Consider the following 21,146-nt stretch of genomic DNA (forward strand, 5'->3'; position numbering starts at 1 on the left):
GCATTGACGCACAGTTGCGCTCGCCAGTGCTCCAAATAATCTGACTTTGTCTAAATCAGTTAAACGCGCACATTTTGATAAAGCGAGGTGAAAGTTTTGATCAGGCAATATTGAGCGCAAAGTGACACGAAAACGAGAAAGGAGGACTCAGAACTTGCGCAAACTTTAAACGAAATGAAACCAGCACGCGTTGTGTCCTGCCTTCTCGTCCTTGCGTTAAATATTCCCTTACCAACGAGGCCGTATTAGATTGCACCAGGCCACGCCTTGTAAATAGCGAATCAAAACAAGTGGAAGAACGATGACAGATTAAAACACGTATATCAAACTGAAGCAAGTCGAACGTCTTATCGGCTAGACAGCCAAGAGCGCCGCTCATAACGTGCTTTACGGCTTCTTTTCTGCCGCTGGAGGCCTTGTGTTAGCACTCTTCTGTCCAACTGACGGCGTAGGTTTGGGTTGCTGCGCTGCAGGAGGCGCACGGGAACTCGGCTTGGCTGCAGGAGGAGCTGGGGTCGCTTTCTTTTGTTGTTCGGACGGCTTCGGAGTTGTCCGTGCCTTGGCTTCCGGCTCCTTCTGGCTTGATTGCTGCTGCTGCATCGCAGTTTGCATTGCTTGTGAAATTTTAAACAGAAAAAAACAACTACGCTCTTGTTACACCCTGTAACGCCAACAGTGAAGCACACAGTATGCCTGAACCGTTTAAGAACCTGGTAGCCGGAGCAAACGTCATTAGGAAGGCTAAATTTCAGAGCACATTGCGGCGACGTCCGCTTTAAAACATTCAATTATGATTACAGCTACCGAAGAAAGCACAAAGACGGGAAACGTAGCATCGGCGTCAAATGAAGAAACGCTTAAGAAATTGTAGAGCGTGCACCATCCAGCCATCTCCGTGGACACGCGCAGTGCTATCACGCTGGCGCGCTTGTCTATGACGATAGCTGGACGGGATGCATTGTATCATTGTAATGCTTCCCGCTATTCGCATACTCCGGTAGTACACCAACACATTCGCATGTAATAGCACTCTATAGTCTGGAATATGAATCTGCACAACTAGTTTGCGCCAATCCTTCAGCGTCGGTAATGACCAGCGCGCTCCTCGAAAGCCGGCTGATTACAATCCGAAAGGCTTGAGGTACCTCTCAACCGTGAACACACTTATAGACAAAAAGTAACTGTTTGCTGTACCCACGCCACTAGAGAGAGTAAAAGGTAACCAGTTGCCTCTACGTTACTTACCACTATTTTTTTAGCACTGCAAGTCAATAACGAGCTGGCCCACCTTCTGCAGCGCTTTGCGCCTTTATTTTGCATCCTCTATCATATTTTTTCAAGCATCGTCATTGTTGCTGAAAACTATAGTTAGATGGGGTCGCCAAAGACATCCATGGCATTGTAACACACATGAATACTTTGCTCGCTTCATGCTAGCCACATTTGCGCCATTCTCACGTGTTGTGACAACATTAAATGCAGTGATTAACAGCTGCTGGCGCACTTTGTGTTTTATTATCAACACTTTTCTCGGTGATGTGTACAAATTGATGTGACGCCTTCATACTCCTATTAACCCCGAGAAGTTAGAGTGGCGTTGCCAGATGCGAGGCCTGGGTGATGCCACGGCAAGAACTTTTCGACACCCACCGTTGCGTTCCTACAAGCACTGGCTTAGTACGTGGTCCTGCTGTTCGCGTTCGCTTTTTTCCTGTCTAAAGCCACATATGAATGACGGAAACAGCCTCCTGTAATAGTCCTGGCTAAAAAGAGATTGCTTTTGCCTCTGCCAACGTTGCCCGCACTCAGTGCCACAAAAATTGGAATCACGTTTGTGTCACGCTGCTAAGAATGTGTCTCATTTCCGGCCTCGACAGCCAATGGAGGTGGAAAGCAAGAACACGTTTCTACTTAGATATAGCAAAATTATTGCTGCGTAATTATGACGTGATTTGACCTACGACACACCATCGTCACATCATAAGTTGTTCAGATTGATTTCAAAGGGACCCTAAATTAAGTTATTAAGTCGACGTTGATTCTTGAAATGGTGGTCCGGAAACCTCGTAGTGTTACTTTTGTTCCAAGGAAGGGCCTATTTTGAAATAAAATCACGTTTCAGTGGTTCGCATCAGGTTAGCGTACTTCAAATTATCCGCCTCAAGAAGCGAACCGACCGGTCCGTCTCACGTCAGTGTTGCCGTGCACAACGTTGCCCGGCTTTACTGCGCTAGTAGCAGCAGACCGAAAGCAGGGGGAGACACAGCAGCAAAAACGCCCACTGATCAATTTTCCTCCGTTGGCTCCGAGATCGCAGACGCTTTTGTTTCAACTGCACCCCGCTATATGGCACCATTTGTCCCGTGTAAAAGTTGAATTTTTGAACCGCTCACGCAATTCTCCATAGTAACGTTCGGTGGTTCTTTTTTCCTTGAATCAAACAGAAAAGAACAAGTAGCATTTTATTGCGTGTCTTGATGCACGGAAAGTTGTTTATTTAGTGCAGTCAGATCGATTTCTAGTGATTAATTGTAGGCGGTTCGTCTGAAGTCATCGGGATCATTTTAAAATGTCCTACTGCGGTGCTTGTGTTCTTGTGCATTTACCTTAATTTCTCGGTAAGTAGGGCACTGTTGTTGATAATATTGTCGTTTTAGGTGTTGTCATACATTGAGCTTTCACACTAACGTAAAATATTATTTGACTTCAGTGTCCCTTTAACAGATAGGGGGGTTTCGCCGGCACGGTGGTCACTTTTATTTAACGCAGCCGTGTATCTACGGACAGCGTTCTTGCCGGTGTGCCAAGCACAGCGCACGCGTGCAGTATTGAGTTCCGCAAAATATCCAGAATGCGCTCACCATACCACTGCAGTTGTTGTGTCACTTTTTTTGCGTATTCTTGCTTCGCCACCATATATTCTTTAGTGCAACATTTTTCTCGCAATACTTTCGGTACTTCGTTTCGCCGAAATTACTGAGGCTTGGTGTGCTTGAGGTTGAGTGCGAAAACTTTTATTGCTGTCAGATTGCGTCATCGTGCAGCATTGTAGCTATTATACGTTCATGCGTGCCGTTTTAGGTAGCCACCCCATCGATGGGTTTTGCTATCAGTTCATTAGCTTTAAACATCAAACTGTATCTATTGACATGAAGTGTCAAACCAGTCATCAGCTGAGTGAGGCATAGGAGTTTTGATTATTACGCGGGCCACGTCACTACAGGTGAGTGTGCCATCGAAAAACTTCACTTCCACCACGGCATTTGTTTTGTCAACGTTTATATCTGCGGTGCTCGCGCCTAGAGCTTACATTACGCTTTGTAGCCCGGCAGTAGATCGGACCAGCATTTCACGAACATTGGTGTTTAGGACAACATAAATTTTGGTGACTGTTGAAATTAAATTTGTGCATAGAATCGAACTACACAGACTCGCAGCATTTTCGAAACCATTGTGTGTGCGGCCGCAATTCTCCCAATTCGTTTAGTGATTGCTTATGACAATTTTATGTGAGTCTCCTGTTGAAGAAAGCACCATTTGGCGAAATCACGTGGCTACCTTGCTGAGGCAGTCGTAACATTCGTGGTAAACGACAACGCAGTTACTGAATGAAAACGTCTGAATTTCATTTCTAGTACATCGACATTCATGTTATCACCCCCCCCCCCCCAGTCTATGCCTAGTTGTATTGACGTTCTAACCGCTTAGCACAGTTGTGTAGCACCAACTTGTTGAGTAGGCAGTGAAAGCAAACATTTCGCTGTACTGCATCACGATCTTCACAGAGAATCTCCCGTTCACACGGGACATTGCCTATCCTATGCTATATTATCAAAACTTTGTACAGCCTAAAACACTTTCACTAGTCATGGAACCTTCCACCTGGTAACTTGAAACATTTGCATCGCGAAACTGAGGAGTAACCACTACCGTGTTGTTAAAAAGTGGGCCCACAACGGGCACCGAAAAGGGCGAGAAACGGTGGCGGAGCGGGCGAGTCCTTGCCGTGACGTCACATCAACATGACAGCAGGGACGCCAGAGTTCGTTCTAGGAGTTAACATCAACCCTAGTTATGATGGCTATCTGCTCTTGTAATAGTAATCAAAGGCCTTCGCTGAAGAGTGATCTTTTGCTATTGTATAATCATCTGGTCCTATAGGACTGTTGCCGATGGCTTATTTTTATCCTCCTTTCTCCTGCTATTTTTTTTTGCATTCTGTACTTTCATTTACAGTGAACTTTTTTGTCAGCTTTCTTTTTTTGCACTATTCCTAGGTTGTAGTTACTGTCAAAATATTTTTTTTTTGTATTTCACCTTCACCCCTTTACATACTGTAACTCACTTTGATTTGATTTATATGTGGGGTTTAATGTCCCAAAACCACGATATGATTATGGGAGACCCCGTATTGGAGGGCTCCGGAAAATTTCATCACTTGGGGTTCTTTAACGTGCACCTAAATCTCAGTACAAGGGCCTACAAAATTCCCGCCTTAATCGGAAATGCAGCCGCTGCAGCCGGGATTCAATCCCGCGACCTGTGGGTCTGCAGCCAAGTACCTTAGTCACTAGGCCATCGCGGTGGGGCTGTAACTCCCTTTTCTAGCATGTATTGTGCTTACATGTTCATATGTCGCATTGCATTTTTCATTTCTAATATATATATATATATATATATATATATATATATATATATATATATATATATATATATATATATATATATATATATATATATATATATATATATATATATATATATATATATATATATAGATATATATAAGTTATCAGATGAAGCAGACAAGCAAAGGAAAAGTGATGCTTTATTGCCAACATTAGGGCCGGGGACTTTGTCAGGGCATACAACGAAGGCCAGTCCCCAGCCGTAACGTTGGCAATAAAGCATCGTTTTTTGTTTGCTCGTCCGCGGCATCTCATGGCTGATAACTCGACCGAATCCAGGAATCCAGGAAGTCAAGTAATATATATATATATATATATATATATATATATATATATATATATATATATATATATATATATATATATATATATATATATATATATATATATATATATATATATATATATATATATATATATATATATATTAAACGTATTATCTGTGCCACCCCCTTCCACAATGCCCCTCGAGGGCTCTCTGTTAGGTACTGTAAATCAATTAGAAAAAAAAATAAAATGTGTTCGTTGAGTTACGTTTCTGCCTAACGAATCGTTCACACATCACAACTTTTTTATAGCAATTCTCCGCATGTTGCTTCCTATGTGCGCAATGAAAGTTCTCCGGGCACGTCTGACCAACGTTCGGAGATACGAACCCTGCTCTCGACGGGCTTGGAAGCTGGCTTCGCCTCCGGCTCTCGACTGATCGGTGGCGGGCTCGGGGGCGGCACGGTTTTTGGCTGCTCGACTGGCTCGAAGCGTTGGCCTCCGGCGGGCCTGCTCGGCCCGAAGGTCACCGTGGCGCGGTACAGCTGAGATCCCGCATCGACAAAGGGGAAGGCGGCCCAAGAACCGGGAGCCGAGGCATTGCGAGCCTCTACTGCGGCCACAAACTGACGCACGTCTTTCTCGAGCAGATCTGGCTTCTCGAAGGCGGCGAAGTGGCCGCCGCTCGGGTGCTGCTCGAAGGTGACAACATCGTGGTACACGTGACCGATGAACGACTTTGGCAGCGCCAAGAGATCTTCAGGGAACACTGAAAATCCCGTGGGCACAGTGACGGGCACCCTGCACAGCCATTGTCTTATTGATTATTAATGCGCTACATAATCTCAATACAGTTATTATATACTTTACATCGGAAAACGCTTGCATAATATGGATTGAAGCAAGAAACATTGCGTTCTAATGCTGCTACACCTTCAGGATGTTTAAGCAAGAGGTCAAGATTTTGAAGTTGTGCGAGTCCTCCCTTTAGCAAAAATACATCAAATAACATATTTATTCAAGTTAACGAGTTTCTATTTCATCCTTCTGCATTGCAACAAAAAAGCGCCGGTAGCCAAGCGGGCATTTCTGCTGTCAGCCTGAAGAGTTTAAAAATAGCATGTGACGCTTAGAGTGACTCCGTGCAAAATATAACAATGGCACTGTTACTAAAGCTTTCAACGCTCATAGGCTTAACATATTTCGCCATCTTTAAAAATAAAACCTGAACACCTCCGTGCTGCCTGCGATCGTAACGTTCAACTGCAAATTAAGAAAAGTAATTAGTGTAACACAAACATTCATTGCAGTAGCACAGATAATTGGACTGGTTGGTATTGGCTTCACATTACGAGAAGTAAAAACAAATACGTAAGCGCACCCTCCATCACGTTAACAGAAAATTAATTTTCATACTGCATCATCACCCTGAGGGTTTGATCTGAGGCACGTGTTTTATAGCCCAATTTTTTTTTGTTTTTTGTCGTTTCACCTGCCAGGTCACGCAACAGAAATGATATATATATATATATATATATATATATATATATATATATATATATATATATATATATATATATATATATATATATATATATATATATATATATATATATATATATATATATATATATATACCTACCTTTGTTTCGAATAAACTTTAGTTGCGAGTAGGCGCTCTTGGTCTACAGAATACCAATCAACAGAATACCAATCAAGAAGGGTGTAAGGCAGGAGGACACAATCTCCCCGATGCTATTTACCGCGTACTTACAGGAGGTTTTCAGAAGTTTAGAATGGGAACAGTTAGGGATAAAAGTTAATGGAGAGTACCTTAGTAACCTGCGCTTCGCCGATGACATTGCATTGCTGAGTAACTCAGGGGACGAATTGCAACTCATGATTACGGAGTTAGATAAGGAGAGCAGAAAGGTAGGTCTTAAAATAAATCTGCAGAAAACGAAAGTAATGTACAACAACCTCGGAAAAGAGCAGCGCTTCGAGATAGGTATTAGTGCACTTCAAGTTGTAAAAGACTATGTCTACTTAGGGCAGGTAATAACCACGGAGCCGAACTACGAGATTGAAGTAACTAGAAGAATAAGAATGGGGTGGAGCACATTTGGCAAGCACTCTCAAATTATGACAGGTAGATTGCCACTATCCCTCAAGAGAAAGGTATGTAACAGCTGTATCTTGCCGGTGCTTAGCTACGGAGCAGAAACCTGGAGACTTACAAAGAGGGTTCAGCTTAAATTGAGGACGACGCAGCGAGCAATGGAAAGAGAAATGGTAGGTGTAACCTTAAGAGACAAGAAGAGAGCAGAGTGGATTAGGGAACTAACGGGGGTTAAGGATATCAAAGCTGAAATCAACAAGAAGAAATGGACATGGGCCGGGCATGTAGCGCCTAGACAGGATAACCGCTGGTCGTTAAGGGTTACTAACAGGATTCCCAGAGAAGGAAAGCGGGTTAGGGGGAGACAGAAGGTTAGGTGGGCTGATGAGATTAAGAAGTTTGCGGCTATAAATTGGCAGCAGCAAGCACAGGACCGGGTTAACTGGCGGAACATGGAAGAGGCCTTTGTCCTGCAGTGGACGTAGTCAGGCTGATGATGATGATGATGATGATGGTGATGATGATGATGATGATGATGCTCTTGGTCTGTGCAATTTCCTGTTGTAGTGTCCGTGTCTGTGTGCGCACCCTTAATCAGTTGAAAGAGAAACACTCTTACCGGAAGGTCTTATGGTCCAAGAAAGCAATTATAGAGACAATTCGTTCGAACAAAGTTTCATTCTGATCGCATTAGCAAGCCTAGGGTACGTTCAAAAGGACCTTTTTTTCTGAATATGAGCTATGCTGTCTCTGTAAGCAAAATAAGCGTTGATTTGGGCGGGAGTTATCTAGTCGCACAAGCACTCGATTCATCCTCCTCACCTAGTGGGCCGGGTCATGCCACCGGCGAAGTTTTCCTTGTAGAAGCGCGCGCTCGACCCAATGCTGTCGGTAAGCCAGTACAGCATCACGTTGGCCAGCAGTTCATCGTAGGTGTATTTGTCAGTGAGGCCCCCGTCTTCTCGGTCCACGTTCGCACCGACTGTCCAGGTGGAGAACTTCTCGAGGATGTAGGCTGCCAGACCAGCCGGAGAGTTGAGCAGAGCCAGACCTATGCATAGGATGGCAGCCCTGTAGTATCGCTTTTGATTTCCATTTAGATCTCATCTCACGAGCAGGGAAAGTTACCGTGTGACACAGAACCGGCTAGAACCATTGTTTTAGGAAAACCGACGAGGCAGCTCGATCGCAAAGCAGCCTCGCGAGGCATGATTGGCGGTGGTCAGTTTCAAAGGTCCTCAATATTCTGCGGATTGGGTGCAGATGATATTCAGGGCATGTCTTGCTTCCAAAGATATTTTGTTCAATTATATCTACAGTCGTTTCTGGTTAATTCTTGTTTCGTACCTGCACGCAAGAATGCGGTCGAAATTGTGTGTGTATTAGCACGATACCAGCAGAGCCCAAAAAATTGTTATTCTGACGCCAAGAGCTCCACCGTTCGTAACAGCCTTTTTTCCCGTGCATCAAGGAAGACAACATCGCTTCGTTTTCTGCTAGTGTCCAACAGCTGGTTTTTGCTACCAGATATAAGCAGCCTATACGTACGAGAACGTATAGCTTATCTACCTTATTTCACTATGCTTCTAATGCAATGCCCAAAATTATACATATACACGCGCAGGCGTTTCGTTGGTATCCTAAAACGTATAAAATATAATTATATGATGTTTTTACGTTACTTAATGTTTTAACATCACTTGCTTTTCATCGCATGATGTGGTCTCGATAGCTTCAAAGAAGACAAGGAATTACCACTATTAACAAATCGATTGCATTAGTGACATTGTGCTAACAAATTAACATACGCACAAGTTGTATCACTTTCAGAAAATAGCTACGATGCACGGCATGCACTGTAAAAGAATAGCAAGCTTCTTCGAATGGGTGTGTTCGTGTACTGCTTCCCCTCTCTTCCTAGTATTACTTGCAAATACGTAGTAGTGTTGTTAGCTTGACAGTCCCAGCTTTTTTTTCTGTTTTTGACTAATTGTCGACATTCAATTGGGTTTTAATCAAAGGGGCAGGCAAGGCCTGCGAGTACCCACGTGGGAACAGCCGGGTTGGCGCGGGAGAGACTCTCCCCTACGTCGGCAATAGACCTCAATAAAGTTGCTCTCGCTTTCTCATAGGAATTGGTGCAAATAAAAACAAAAGGCGGAGGAAATAAAGATACAGATATATTACAATAAAAATATAGGCACAGTCTATACACAGGTGGCGGGACATAGGTGGCTAAGTAGGTAACGGGATTGAAACTACGTGAATTTTAAAGGGAACTAGAGCAGAGTGCCTACGGTAGCAAATTTCACAGCGAAATGAAGAAGCTCGATTACGAGCATAGTTATTACGCATCGTTAAAAAATGAGCGATATCATTTTCAAAAACAACGCGACTGTAAGAAATCTGCAATGTTGGCAAGCAAATCTAACTCTTCTCGTACGCCCTTTCAGTTTAGGAGTATGGATCTGCTGTGTGGAAGTCTGCCATAGTAGCGTTTGTGGACGCTCCAAAGTGAATTCAACGCCGAACTGCCATCTTCGTCTTAGAGACGTGTGGAAGGAGGGAGAGCTGCTGCACTACAGTGAAAGCTAAGCTTAGACGAGAACTGTTCTCTACCTGGCCAGTAGTAACAAACTGATATTATTATCGCATTGAATTTACTGCAATGACACTGAGCTTCCATGTGGCTTTCTCCTACAAACAGGTGGTTGTATGCTTTTCCTTTCTGAATAGCACTGGAAATTTAAAGGAACCTTACGTAAAGAAACACCTAAAAGCATACTGATCCTGGAGTACGCTGCCGAATAAACATGCAATTCAACATTTTTTGTTTGCACGAAAAGTTAACCAGTGACGCAAGCTAACTGAAAAGGAAGTGCACTGCATGAACCAAACACTGCTGGGTAATTTATGAAAGATTATTAACAAGAGCACACTTTTTCCCTCTTGCTTAACTTTCAAGGCCGAGATAAGTTAGAAATAAATTATAAGAAATTTTTTCCAACCACATATATTTTATGCGGAACAGCGAACTACTGCTATACACATAGCAAACTTGGAAAATTCTAGCGAAAAACTAAGCACATTAAAAGTACTTTTCCATTAAAGCGCCAGGTCGAATTCGAAAATAGCAGAGCTTACATAATACCAGTCCAGATTTGTATGGCGGAATGTTTCTCTTTGGCGAGACTGAGACGAGCATCAGACGATGCAGGCAGGCACCGCGAGCGCCGACTACTCGACCTGCAGTGTCGCTTCTCCGTATTTGTATTGGTATGCAGCCTCGTTGAATACCAGGCGAGGACATGCATTGGCTGGCACATTGACGCAAAAGCTTCGAAACAGTTTATTTCATTTGTAAACAGTAAGAAAAATGGCTACTGAATGCGCCAAAACTCAAATAGCCGTAAGGTAGCCATAGAACCAACGTGAAATTAAATTTTCTTCACCGTGTCGCCAGTAGCCATCAATGGCAACTCTGGCAGCTATTACATACGAAACGTACGTAACTGACGCGAAATACATACGTATTTACGTATCAAGCAGTAAATTACGTCAGTCTAGTTATTACAGCGCCATGTTTTCGGTGTGTCCAATTTTTCTTAGAATTAGGAGGATAGTTTTTGGACTTTATTTTTCGGAAAAAATTCAGCGTTTATCGTAGTTGACTTTCGTTAATTTCCAGTACTAAAAAAATGGTACTTATATTGCTTCATACTGGATTATTGATGATAATTGTGTTTTTTCATCACTTGATTTTAACCCTGCTATTAATGCAGCTGTTGATGTACACTGCTGCGAAGGAGGGATCCGGAGCTGCTCGTCAAACTGCAACTCAGTTTTCCCCAGCATCTTCTTGATTAGGGATTATTATCATTTTATTATTATTATTATTATTATTATTATTATTCTCAGTATTCGAATACTTTCGACGAAATGATAACTGAACACTTAATCCTGTGAAGCCACTGAGTGTACTTCATATGTGCGGGGAGGTTTTAACGCGCAGACACATAGAAGCGCCAATACTGCAATACAAAACACCCATACGCTGTCTCACCACTGTGGTTCAGCACTACCAAAACTACAAGGTGTAAGAAAGTCATGCACTTGCGCAGCGAAACGTAGTTCCACATACAAGCGCCTTAATATTGGCAGGGTTGGCTGCCAATATTAACGAGAGGAGCCACACGCACACTTTCTTACGGCTTGCGCTTTGTGTTTACTTCCCACCTTTAACCACATCGAGTTCATGGTGTATACTAGTTCACCGTATTCATGGCACTGCAGCCCAACTCTCGCTAAGCCTTTCTAAAAGCAAGGAGGTTACGCCCAGCAAGTATAACGTAGCAACCCTTTCTTGTCAGATAGTGCTCAATGTGCATGCCAATGGCTGCTAAGGGGGAATGAGAGACAGGAGAATTCGGCTTTTAGTTAACGCGTACACTGCGAATTTTTTATTGTTCAACAACACACAGAAGAAGTCTCCCACCGGCACCACCTTGGAGGTCAAAATGTAAGACTGGTTACACACTACTACTAGGACTACGAGGGACGAACAGGTGTCGCTATAAAGAGCTTCGCTTCTAAAACAGTCATACTAGAGCCACGAGCAGCGTCGGAGAAAACCAGCCACAAAGGGAAGTTATCCACCTGCTTAAGATTCTAGCAGTCTTCAACAGAGCAACTAACTTACGCTTCTTCAAGTTCCCGGTGTAGCTTGTGTTTAATAGCTTACTACATTTTTAAGTTGATTAACTAGCCATAATGACTACGATTCGGTGAGTAGACGCCGTGAATACGGTAGTTTAAGATTCTACCAGTATTCAACAGAGCAACAAACTTACGCTTCTTCAAGTTCCCAGTGTAGCTTGTGTTTAATAGCTTACTACATTTTTAAGTTAATTAACTAGCCATAATGACTACGATTCGGTGAGTAGGCGCCGTGAATACGGTGAGCAGACGACACGACGCCAATGAATATATGGGGAGGAGCCAAGCACCCTTCCTGTTGGCTGAGGAACCTGTAGCTTCCACAGCGCTGAAGGGAACTGAAGGAAACAGAGCATACATTTGTTGATAGTACAAGTATAAATCTTGCTGTAATAGACGCCAGAATACATTACGGGGTCTTCGTCACTGGCAGGGGCACTCTCTTTTTTATTCATGATTGTTAGCTTTCAAATTGCCACTTGAACACTGCAAACGCCCTCTTATATTCGGAGCTTAACGAATGAATGCGAAATGTTAAACTTTTACTGACGAGTGTTTATCAGTTTTTTTTTTGAAATTATCTGACAACACGGAGCCCTATTCATAACTTAGTTAAGGTGCTGTGATTTATTGTGAGCAATGACGACATGCGGCTGGCTTAATTTAGAGTGAACAAAAAAAAAAAAACGTCTGCAATCTGTTAGGATCTTCCAAAATACGAAAAGAAGTACATCGAAAATTAAGACTGTTCCCATTAGTTTCAAGCCATTGGGACGTGAACAATACTGGAAGATGTAGTGAGACAGTTGGTATAATTAGGGATGAGCGATTGGGGACTAATTGCTCATTTGACAAAATTTACTTGAAATGAGCGTTTGGGGCCCTGGGAAATGATACTAAAGTAAGTTCCCAAAAAATCATTTGGTATGGCAAAAAATGCAATTTTATACCAATTCTCTACCAATTCTACAATTTCCTAAATGCTGTAGACCTAACAAGAATACCAGCAACTTCTTTGACACAACTTTTCTTTGTGATACAAAACAAGTGGCGAGCTACCCTATGTGTATGCTACTTAATTTGCCTTTGAAAGGTGAAGCTGAGCCTCATAAAAGTAGATGAATTTAGACATCGATATCTGCAATTTGGCTTTCAAATGTTTTAAAGGGTCTGTCATACACTATTATAATTTTAGATTGTGCTGAAACATGTGTGGTTTACAAAAAAGAACATTTCTACTTTTCCCAAAAATCTTTTTGATTAATGCCAAGGACCTTGTCTTTGACACTGCCTAAAGAAGGGTTGCATTGTCCGAGTATGTGACAAATTATAATGAGGGCTCCATGGAAAAAATCTGCTAAACACTAACCGGTGAAATTCTTGAGAATTCAAATTTGTCTGACGAACTCCAATTTTAATAGAAAAGTCGTAATTCAAAGAGTATTTTCAACACTGAGAATCACCAATTCAAGAGGCGCATCTCCATCAGCGGCAGTAACCTCGCAAAATATGCTTCCATTAATTACGACAAGCTTAAGGCTGTAATACGAATAAATGTAGGTTATTCTATTCAAGTATTTATACTTGCATGTACATGTGTATCTGTGTTCGAGCCTTCCAGAGGTCTACATACAATTAGTGTGTTTTGCACACTTTTGTGTTAAGATATTTCATCTCAGATTTCCGAGTAATGAGAGTAATAATAATAATAATATGCTTGTTATGTTAAGTAATAGCAGAGGCTGGTACGAAAAGCTGAGAAGCACGCTCATTCGCTCCTACCCCTCTCCCGCCAAACAAAGAAGTACACTTTGGCCAGTTTACAAAATTGCCCACATAGAGCCTTATTATCGAATAAATAGGAAGAATGCGAAAAAAATGAATGTATAGAGAAACGTGATTATCAGGAACAATGCAAAACAATTCCTTTAGAAATTACTTTATATGAGCCCATTGTCTGAGTCTTTATTTCAGACATGCAAACAAAAATACATGACTGAGGAGGAGGGAAAAGTGCCACACAGTCGCGGCTTGACGTTGCTCCACTCCCCCGGATACATCGGAGCTGCGGTATGCACGAAAACAGAAATAACACAGGCTAATGTGCAGCCTAATAAACAAAAACTCAAAAGCAGAAAAACTCGGTGCACAATAAAACGGGCAATACTACAAAATCATATCTCCATATCTATTCAAATAAGGTTGTGTACACAAAATATAATTCAAGTGGTGCAGATTTGCACACATTAACGAACCAAGTTTCTAAGAGAGTTAAAGGAAAGTTAGCGTATCGAGGTGTGAGAGAAGCCAAATTTATTAAGCAATGAAGTCAATGCATAGTTTAGGGTTTGAAAGATGTAGTTAGTCCGCGGGTGAAGTACAAACCAGTACTCGTGTTGCATTGTATGGTAGTAAGAAATGTTGGTGTGGAGGTTAGCGACCTCACAAAAGAACAATTTGCCGTGTTCAATCTGTGATTTGTAGAGCTATAAAAAACGATGATAGTACATGTTGGTTAAGTGCATGATACGATAGGTGGTAAACAGTGGTTCAGAATTCGCTCTGTAAGGCACGCCAGCAATCCCTCGAAGGGCATTTTTCTGCATTGAGATTAGTTTACTATTCCTTGTTTTTGTTTAACTTTCCCATACTAATACGCATTACTTTAACTGTGATTCAAACAGGGTGTGGTACAACGTAAGCTTTACCTTTGCAGGCAATAAATGCTGGAATTTTCTCAAAACACCAACTACACGTGCAAGCTTACTTCGAAGATGTTCTATGTGGCCATCACTGAGCATGAATTCATTAAAGTAGACTCCAAGAGCTCTTACGGTGTTAGTAATTTCTAGGGCATTCCCTCCTAAGGTAAGTGTGGCTCTGACAGAAATAGCTTGGTTTCTTGGTCTGAAAATGATGCTTTAGTTTTTTTGGAGGTAATAAGGAAGGACTTTTTAAAAGAACAAGTATTTAACTTATGATATAATTGTCAGTTCAAGCGCACGAATAAACAGAAAGGAAGAGAGGACAAGCGCTTTCTCGCAACTAAACTGTTTATTAGAAAGGGAAGAATATATATACAGGCATTTGAAAACAACGCATGCATGTGAAGGCAAAAAAGTACACCTGGGTACATCGAGAACACAGGGTAAAAGAAGACAGATTATCTCGGAACATAATCTAGAAAACCAAACTCTCTTACCCTGTGTTCTCGATGTGCCACAGGTGTACTTTTTTGCCTTCACACGCATGCGTTGTTTTTAAATGCCTGGATATATATTCTTCCCTTTCTAATAAACAGTTTAGTTGCGAGAAAGCGCTTGTCCTCTCTTCCTTTCTGTTTATTCGTGCGCTTGAAGTGACAGTTATACCATGCATATCCAACTAGCCCAATTTTCGATTCTGTTGCTATATAACTTATTTATGACGATATTGGCCCAATCTATCAAATCATCTGCATTTGAACCCGACAAGTATAACCTTGTGTCATCTGCGTATATAATATATTGGACACTAGTGTCTATATGTATCAAATTTAGTATATATATATTGAACAACAAAGTACCAAGTTGGCTACCCTGAGTGACACCATGTTCTACTTTATTACAGGACGAGTGGTGGTTATCGATAGTCACATACTGAGTACGATTACGCAAATAACTCGATAATAAACCTAATGCATTACCTCGGACACTGCAAGCTGGAAGTTCTAAAAGAAGGTTTTATAATTAATTCTATCAAACACTTTTGCAAAATCTATAAATAATTCTAAAGTCACTAGTTTTATTTCTATATAATAAAGAATAAGTTCTTTTTGTTTGAGCAACGCAACTTCCGGAGACGATCTTTCCCTGAAACCGAACTGTGTACTGGTTACTAGCCCATATTTTTCGAAAACAATTTTGAAATACGCACAAAAATACCTCGCTCTTATTCCTTGAAAAAATTGGTAGAATAGATATGGAACTATGATTACCGAGGATTTTTTTAGTATTTCCCTTATGAAGAATAATCACTTTCGCATTTTTCATTTCTGATAGAAATGTACCAGTACTGAGGGACAAGTTATAACTATGATTTCAGAAGAGACAAATGACACCAAGGACATGTAACACAGGTCTCATCGTTGGACCAAAAGCGTCCGCACATTTGCTGGTTTTTATACGTCTGAAAGCGGCTAATACTTTATAGTTATCGCACTCAATAAGTGCCATGGTGTCCTGTGCACGGTTTTTCATGTAATCGAGTGTGCTGAGGTCATGCTCACTTTGAACCAGGGACGTAAAGTATTCACTGAACTTGTCAGTTAAGTCTCTCTCAGCGTAGCTGATACCATCAATCGTTAGAGAAATAGGTAAGCACATTCGTTCAGATTTTAGCAACATGTTTAACCTATTCCATGGAATCTTTTGATCACTAATGCTTAAATATAAGCGAATGTGATACTCTTTTTTAGATTTTTGCATTGTGCTATTCAAATTATTGCAAACTTTTTTTAAAAGCTATGAAATCGAGATGTTCGCAAATCTGTAAAAATTTCTGATATAAGTTGATTTTCTTGGATATCATTTTAAGGATGCGGGACGTCATCCAAGGCTTATGAGCCTTCTTCGTTTTTTTTCGTAACCCTGTATGGGAATGCGTTGCTATAAAACAATATAAAGTATTTAAAAAAAGTTACGTGCCTCATCTGCAGTCACGTGGATATACAGTGGCGTCCAATTAAATTTTCACATCACGCAAAGAAATTCTTTCAATAAATTGATGTTAATAATTTGTGTCTGAAATAACGGTTCATGTGTAATTTTGTCAGAAACCAAAAATACATTGCTCAACAGAAGCACGGGGAGGTGATCACTCAATTCTCTGTTAATAGCCCCTGCAAAAACATATTCGGTGGATTCATTAGTGATTATCAAGTCGAGTGCAGTTGCAGATGATGTGGCAACACGGGTCAGTACAGTGATAACATATTGAAGAAGATAATACTCAGTCAGAATCAACAACTGTGTGCATCTTTGAGAATTTTCAATAATATCAATAATGAGATCACCTCCAAAGAAAATTGTATATTAGCACTGACACGCAAATTCAAAAACACTTTCAGTATAAGAAAAGAAATCTTTAGTGCGACCACATGGGGGGGCGGTATACAACAACACAAATTATTTTACCAGAAAGCACACATAATCAGGTGTAACGTAATCAGGTGTAACAGCACATGAATGTTCAATCCTGTCCGATTGCATGTGCTTTAGCAACAGAAAACATATGCCTTCACCACATTTACCAACACGATGCAAATAAAAAGAACCATAGTTATAAAGAGCAAAATAATCATTGTCTAACATCCAAGTTTCAGTCAACCTTATGGCAACAAATTTGAAATCGAATTTGCAAAGAAACATTTCTAAAAGATCTTGTTTACCACTGATCGATTCAATGTTAATGTGCAGCACTGATAATTTAGATTGAGTAACAAGTTTGCCAATGTTATTAGGGGAAACATACTGGGAATCCATGGTGGATAAGAAAGTGTACAAATGGAATTATTGCAATACACAGCTAGTCGCCTTGTTACACGGCCAGTCGCGTCAAATCCTCTGCGTGTTGGATAACATGAGCCTCTTCTCCGTCATACGTCGTTCCGCGCATGAGTTTTGCCATCGCGGTGTCTTGCATACTTGAAGGCATTGTGATCTGCCCATTGCTTTGCGGACTGCAGCAAAATCTCATTGTGTTGTGTCATGTTCTTGGTGATTGACACTTTAGATCGCCCCTTTCTTTCAGTCTCCTATTTCCCTGCCGCCATACACTTTTTGTTTCCAGTTTTACAAAGCAAACAATGACTCCTGGAAGCTTCCCAGTCTTTGATGGTAGCCTGTACAAGGCTTACACGTCGTATTTCAAGAGGACAGGAAGATTTAAGGATTGCCCAACCACGTTAATCTTAGAGGGCAAATTTTTCTTGTCAGACTGAGCTATACCATGAAAAATTAAGTTCTGTGTGCGGCTTCTCAATTCAAGTTTATGTACCGCTAACTTCAGCTCCCTAATCTGCACGGAGTTGCTCTGGTCTTCGAGCTTACCCACACGCTTGTCTAGGTGTTTTATTTCGGCGTCCTGCTGATTCATAGTTTTTGGAATCTCATCGGACTTGTCAGACAGGAGAGAAATGGCTTTAACAATGCTGCCAACTTGCACTGGAAGGTTATCAAGCTTATCGAGTCACTCTCGAATAGTAGTTAGTGGAGCACACACATCCTGGTCATTCCCTCATTCACCACTAACCTGCTCCCTCAGGCGTTGCGAATAGCGATTTGTGCATTTCCATGAGACGAAAAGAGCTTCAGATTTGTTCTTAGCTTGTGCTTCACTAAGTCCTCAGCACTTACCCAAGTTATAGGATTTTTCACATTCAAAACATGCTAAAAAGCGACTAAGGGTGGGAAGTGGTTTTTGCAGCAACTTATAATGCAAAATTAAATAGCGAATTTCGAAGCATTGGCAATTTGCGTGGTATTAACACGAATAAATGACAAATGTTCTAAAAGAACCCGAAGATATGGAGCTCCAGGAGTAATGACGCAATTTATGACTATAGGTGCAAACAAGTGCAGCTTGCTTATAATAGCAGTGCACCCGGCATAGTACAGTAGATAGAAATGACAAATGCGCAGCCAGTTGCATGGTGCGGCAACCTTGGTCATCCGATACACTGCAAAACTTGAGAAGACGATCATCAGTGCCGGCCGCTCATGTAACGTCAGATTTGCTTCAATCGGGGGCAAGCTTCCCTTGCTTGGGTTTTCGTCAGATGATTAAGATGACGAGTGTATTGGTGAGGAAAGCAAAAACCATTAATCGTCAACAACATTCATATTAGGCCGAAACAGCTGTGCCCGTAGCATTTTAGCGAGGAGCTCAAACAGCACGCACATGTTTCTTCTTTGTTGCGATGCCCGATGACCTAAAGCATAGCCAAAAATGCTTGGCTCGTATTATTCTCTCCAAGCACATCACAATAAAGTTTTGTAGCAGCTAAATTCCCAGAGCATATAGGTAGATCTTGGACACTGATATGTTCAAAAAAACAGCTACACTAAAGCCAAATATCAGAACATGGCAAACGGAACTCGATTTGAAATTGCGACCTCTGTCAGCATAACAAGAACTTCTGGCATGGTAATTCAAAAATGACTTCTTTTTGTATGAGCTGGTGCTTAGCTTGCTTAGGTACGGATGACTGAGGCGCAAGAAACATACTGTGAAAAAGGGAGGCACAGTAGAAAAAAAAGAGCAGCGCTGACTTCAAGCTGTTTAATGACAGTCTATGAACCGCACAGAAAAAATGCATCATCGAGCCTCAAAGAAATATGCCTCATCTCTCCGGAGGGAACCCTGATGGGATGCGCAGCAGGAGCGGTGCGCACGGTGTTGACTCGGTTGAAACAGGCGTCGACGCGATTGCTGGGAGAACAGTTTGAAGCGAAACAAGGTTTAGTGTTTGCTCGAGTAAATGTTTGTTTTGAACGTGAAAACAAGGAAGGCGGGTTGGGTTTCGTGTAGGTCTCATCGCAAATGAACAAGCCGGAAGAGTAGACGGATTTAGTTGCGCGTTCTTGTTCTTGTTGATCGCTTCTTTTGCTTTTTTCTCAAAGGAGCGTCTGTACAAGGCCACAAACCCGCCTTCTTTATCGGACTGTATTAAACAGAGTTCATTGTCTCTAAAAAATGACACTACACGTTGCAACACACGCACTTGTCGTCCAGTGCCGGCCTTGGGGGCAGCCTTGTATAGACTGACAACACATTCTAGTAGGCCACGTTCGCACTGTTCAAAGGGCACCTTCCTTGCTACTTGCAGATCCCACACAAGCAGTTCCTGTACCGTAACCAGAGGCGCAAGACCATATTTCGGTCGCTTATTGAGAAGGTTAGCTATGTTGTCAGGAATTCTGGTTTCAGCAATATGTACGTTGTTTTTTTTAGGGGCAAAGCTCCTTAAAGCGGCACCCGTTCGTCCCTCGACGTAGTACGTAACATGTCTTACGCTTTGACCTGCAAGGTGGTTTCGGTGGAAGATTTCTCCTGTGCGTTGCTGTACAATAAAAAATTCGCAGCGTGCGCGTTAACTAAAATCCAAATTCTCCTGTCTCTCATTTCCCATTAGCAGCCATTATCATGTACATTGAGCACTATCTGACAAGAAAGGATTGCTACGTTATGCTCGCTGGGCATAACCTCCTTGTTTTTAAAAAGGTTTAGCGAGCGTTGGGCCACAGTGCCATGAATACAGTGAACTAGTATATACTATGAACTCCAGGTGGTCAAAAGTGGGAAGTAGACACGAAGCGCAAGCCGTAAGAAAGTGTGCGTGTGCCACTTCTCGTTTAGTCCTTGGAATGTCCGCTGGATGGAGGTGCTTCCATATGCAAAATATATGATGAAAAGATGCGAGACGGTGGTACTTGGAGTGTTGACTAAATGGACGAATGGACACACAGACAAATGCATGGACGGACGCACGGATGCCCGCACGGACGGATGGACGCATGAACAGACGCAAGGGCGGATGCATGGACGAACGTAGAAACGTACGTACGGGCGGACGCACGAACAGACGCACGCACGGATGGGCAGATGGACGCACGGACGGTCACGCAGACAGACGCATGGACGGACGGAAGCAAGAACGAATGGACGGATGGATGCTTCGCCCCACTCTCCATCATTCACCCCGTGGATATGCTGCCGTTTTTTTCAGGGGGTGGAAGTCTTGGTAATACTCCTCAGCAGGCAAGAGAGCATGCTGTTCCACGCAGTTTCTATGGAAGTACTCACCTTCAGCTCTCTTGTAACCAGCCATGCCGGAAAAATAGGTGTGACACAAGCACCTGAAAATGTCATTCAGCATCTACACTTGGTGGCCCAGCTCAGAACGCCAAATCTTACACGTTCTTTTCCTGCGGCCTCAAGAAGTGGCCCCATCTGCTCCTCCATTTTTCATGATGAGTTTTTTGCGCCTCAGTGATCCGCACCTAAGCAAATTCCGGCACTGTATTGAGTAGTAACCATTAACGAGTGGATGCAAACGTACCGATGGTGTCAGGCTTTGTGGCGTGCAGGTGCATGTATCCACTTTCTCGCAGCAGGTACTTCAGCTTTGGCCACAGGGGCAGCGCATAAGCAGCCACTTGCCGCTCTCCGTCGGCCAGCACCACGGAGGGATAGAAGGAGCCGACCAGCATCTTGAGTGCCATCAGCGGGTTGAACTCCACATCCATCATGTTCATGTGTGCCCCGAGCACTCTGCACGAGACGTATTCTGAAACATTCATACCTGTGGCATCGTG

The 21,146-nt window shown here is 42.3% G+C and overlaps 1 protein-coding gene across 2 annotated transcripts in view; it reads right to left on the reverse strand.

Annotated features, from left to right (window-relative positions):
• Positions 1–302: 302 nt before the first annotated feature.
• LOC119174060 (epoxide hydrolase 1) overlaps positions 303–21,146 on the reverse strand; it is a 130,209-nt gene continuing 109,365 nt past the window's right edge. Inside the window, exons 6-9 of one of the 2 annotated variants that reach the window (XM_037424843.2) lie at positions 20,891–21,102; positions 7,897–8,125; positions 5,345–5,756; positions 303–591 (exon numbers count right to left, since the gene is read on the reverse strand). In XM_037424843.2, coding sequence (XP_037280740.2) covers positions 388–591; positions 5,345–5,756; positions 7,897–8,125; positions 20,891–21,102 — 1,057 coding nt within the window. In that variant the 3' untranslated portion in view covers positions 303–387. Of the gene's footprint in view, positions 595–5,344; positions 5,757–7,896; positions 8,126–20,890; positions 21,103–21,146 lie in introns of both variants that reach the window. The other variant, XM_037424842.2, reaches the window with a different exon arrangement.

This window comes from Rhipicephalus microplus, chromosome 5, assembly GCF_043290135.1.
Source record: "Rhipicephalus microplus isolate Deutch F79 chromosome 5, USDA_Rmic, whole genome shotgun sequence".
Taxonomy (NCBI): Eukaryota; Metazoa; Arthropoda; class Arachnida; order Ixodida; family Ixodidae; genus Rhipicephalus; species Rhipicephalus microplus.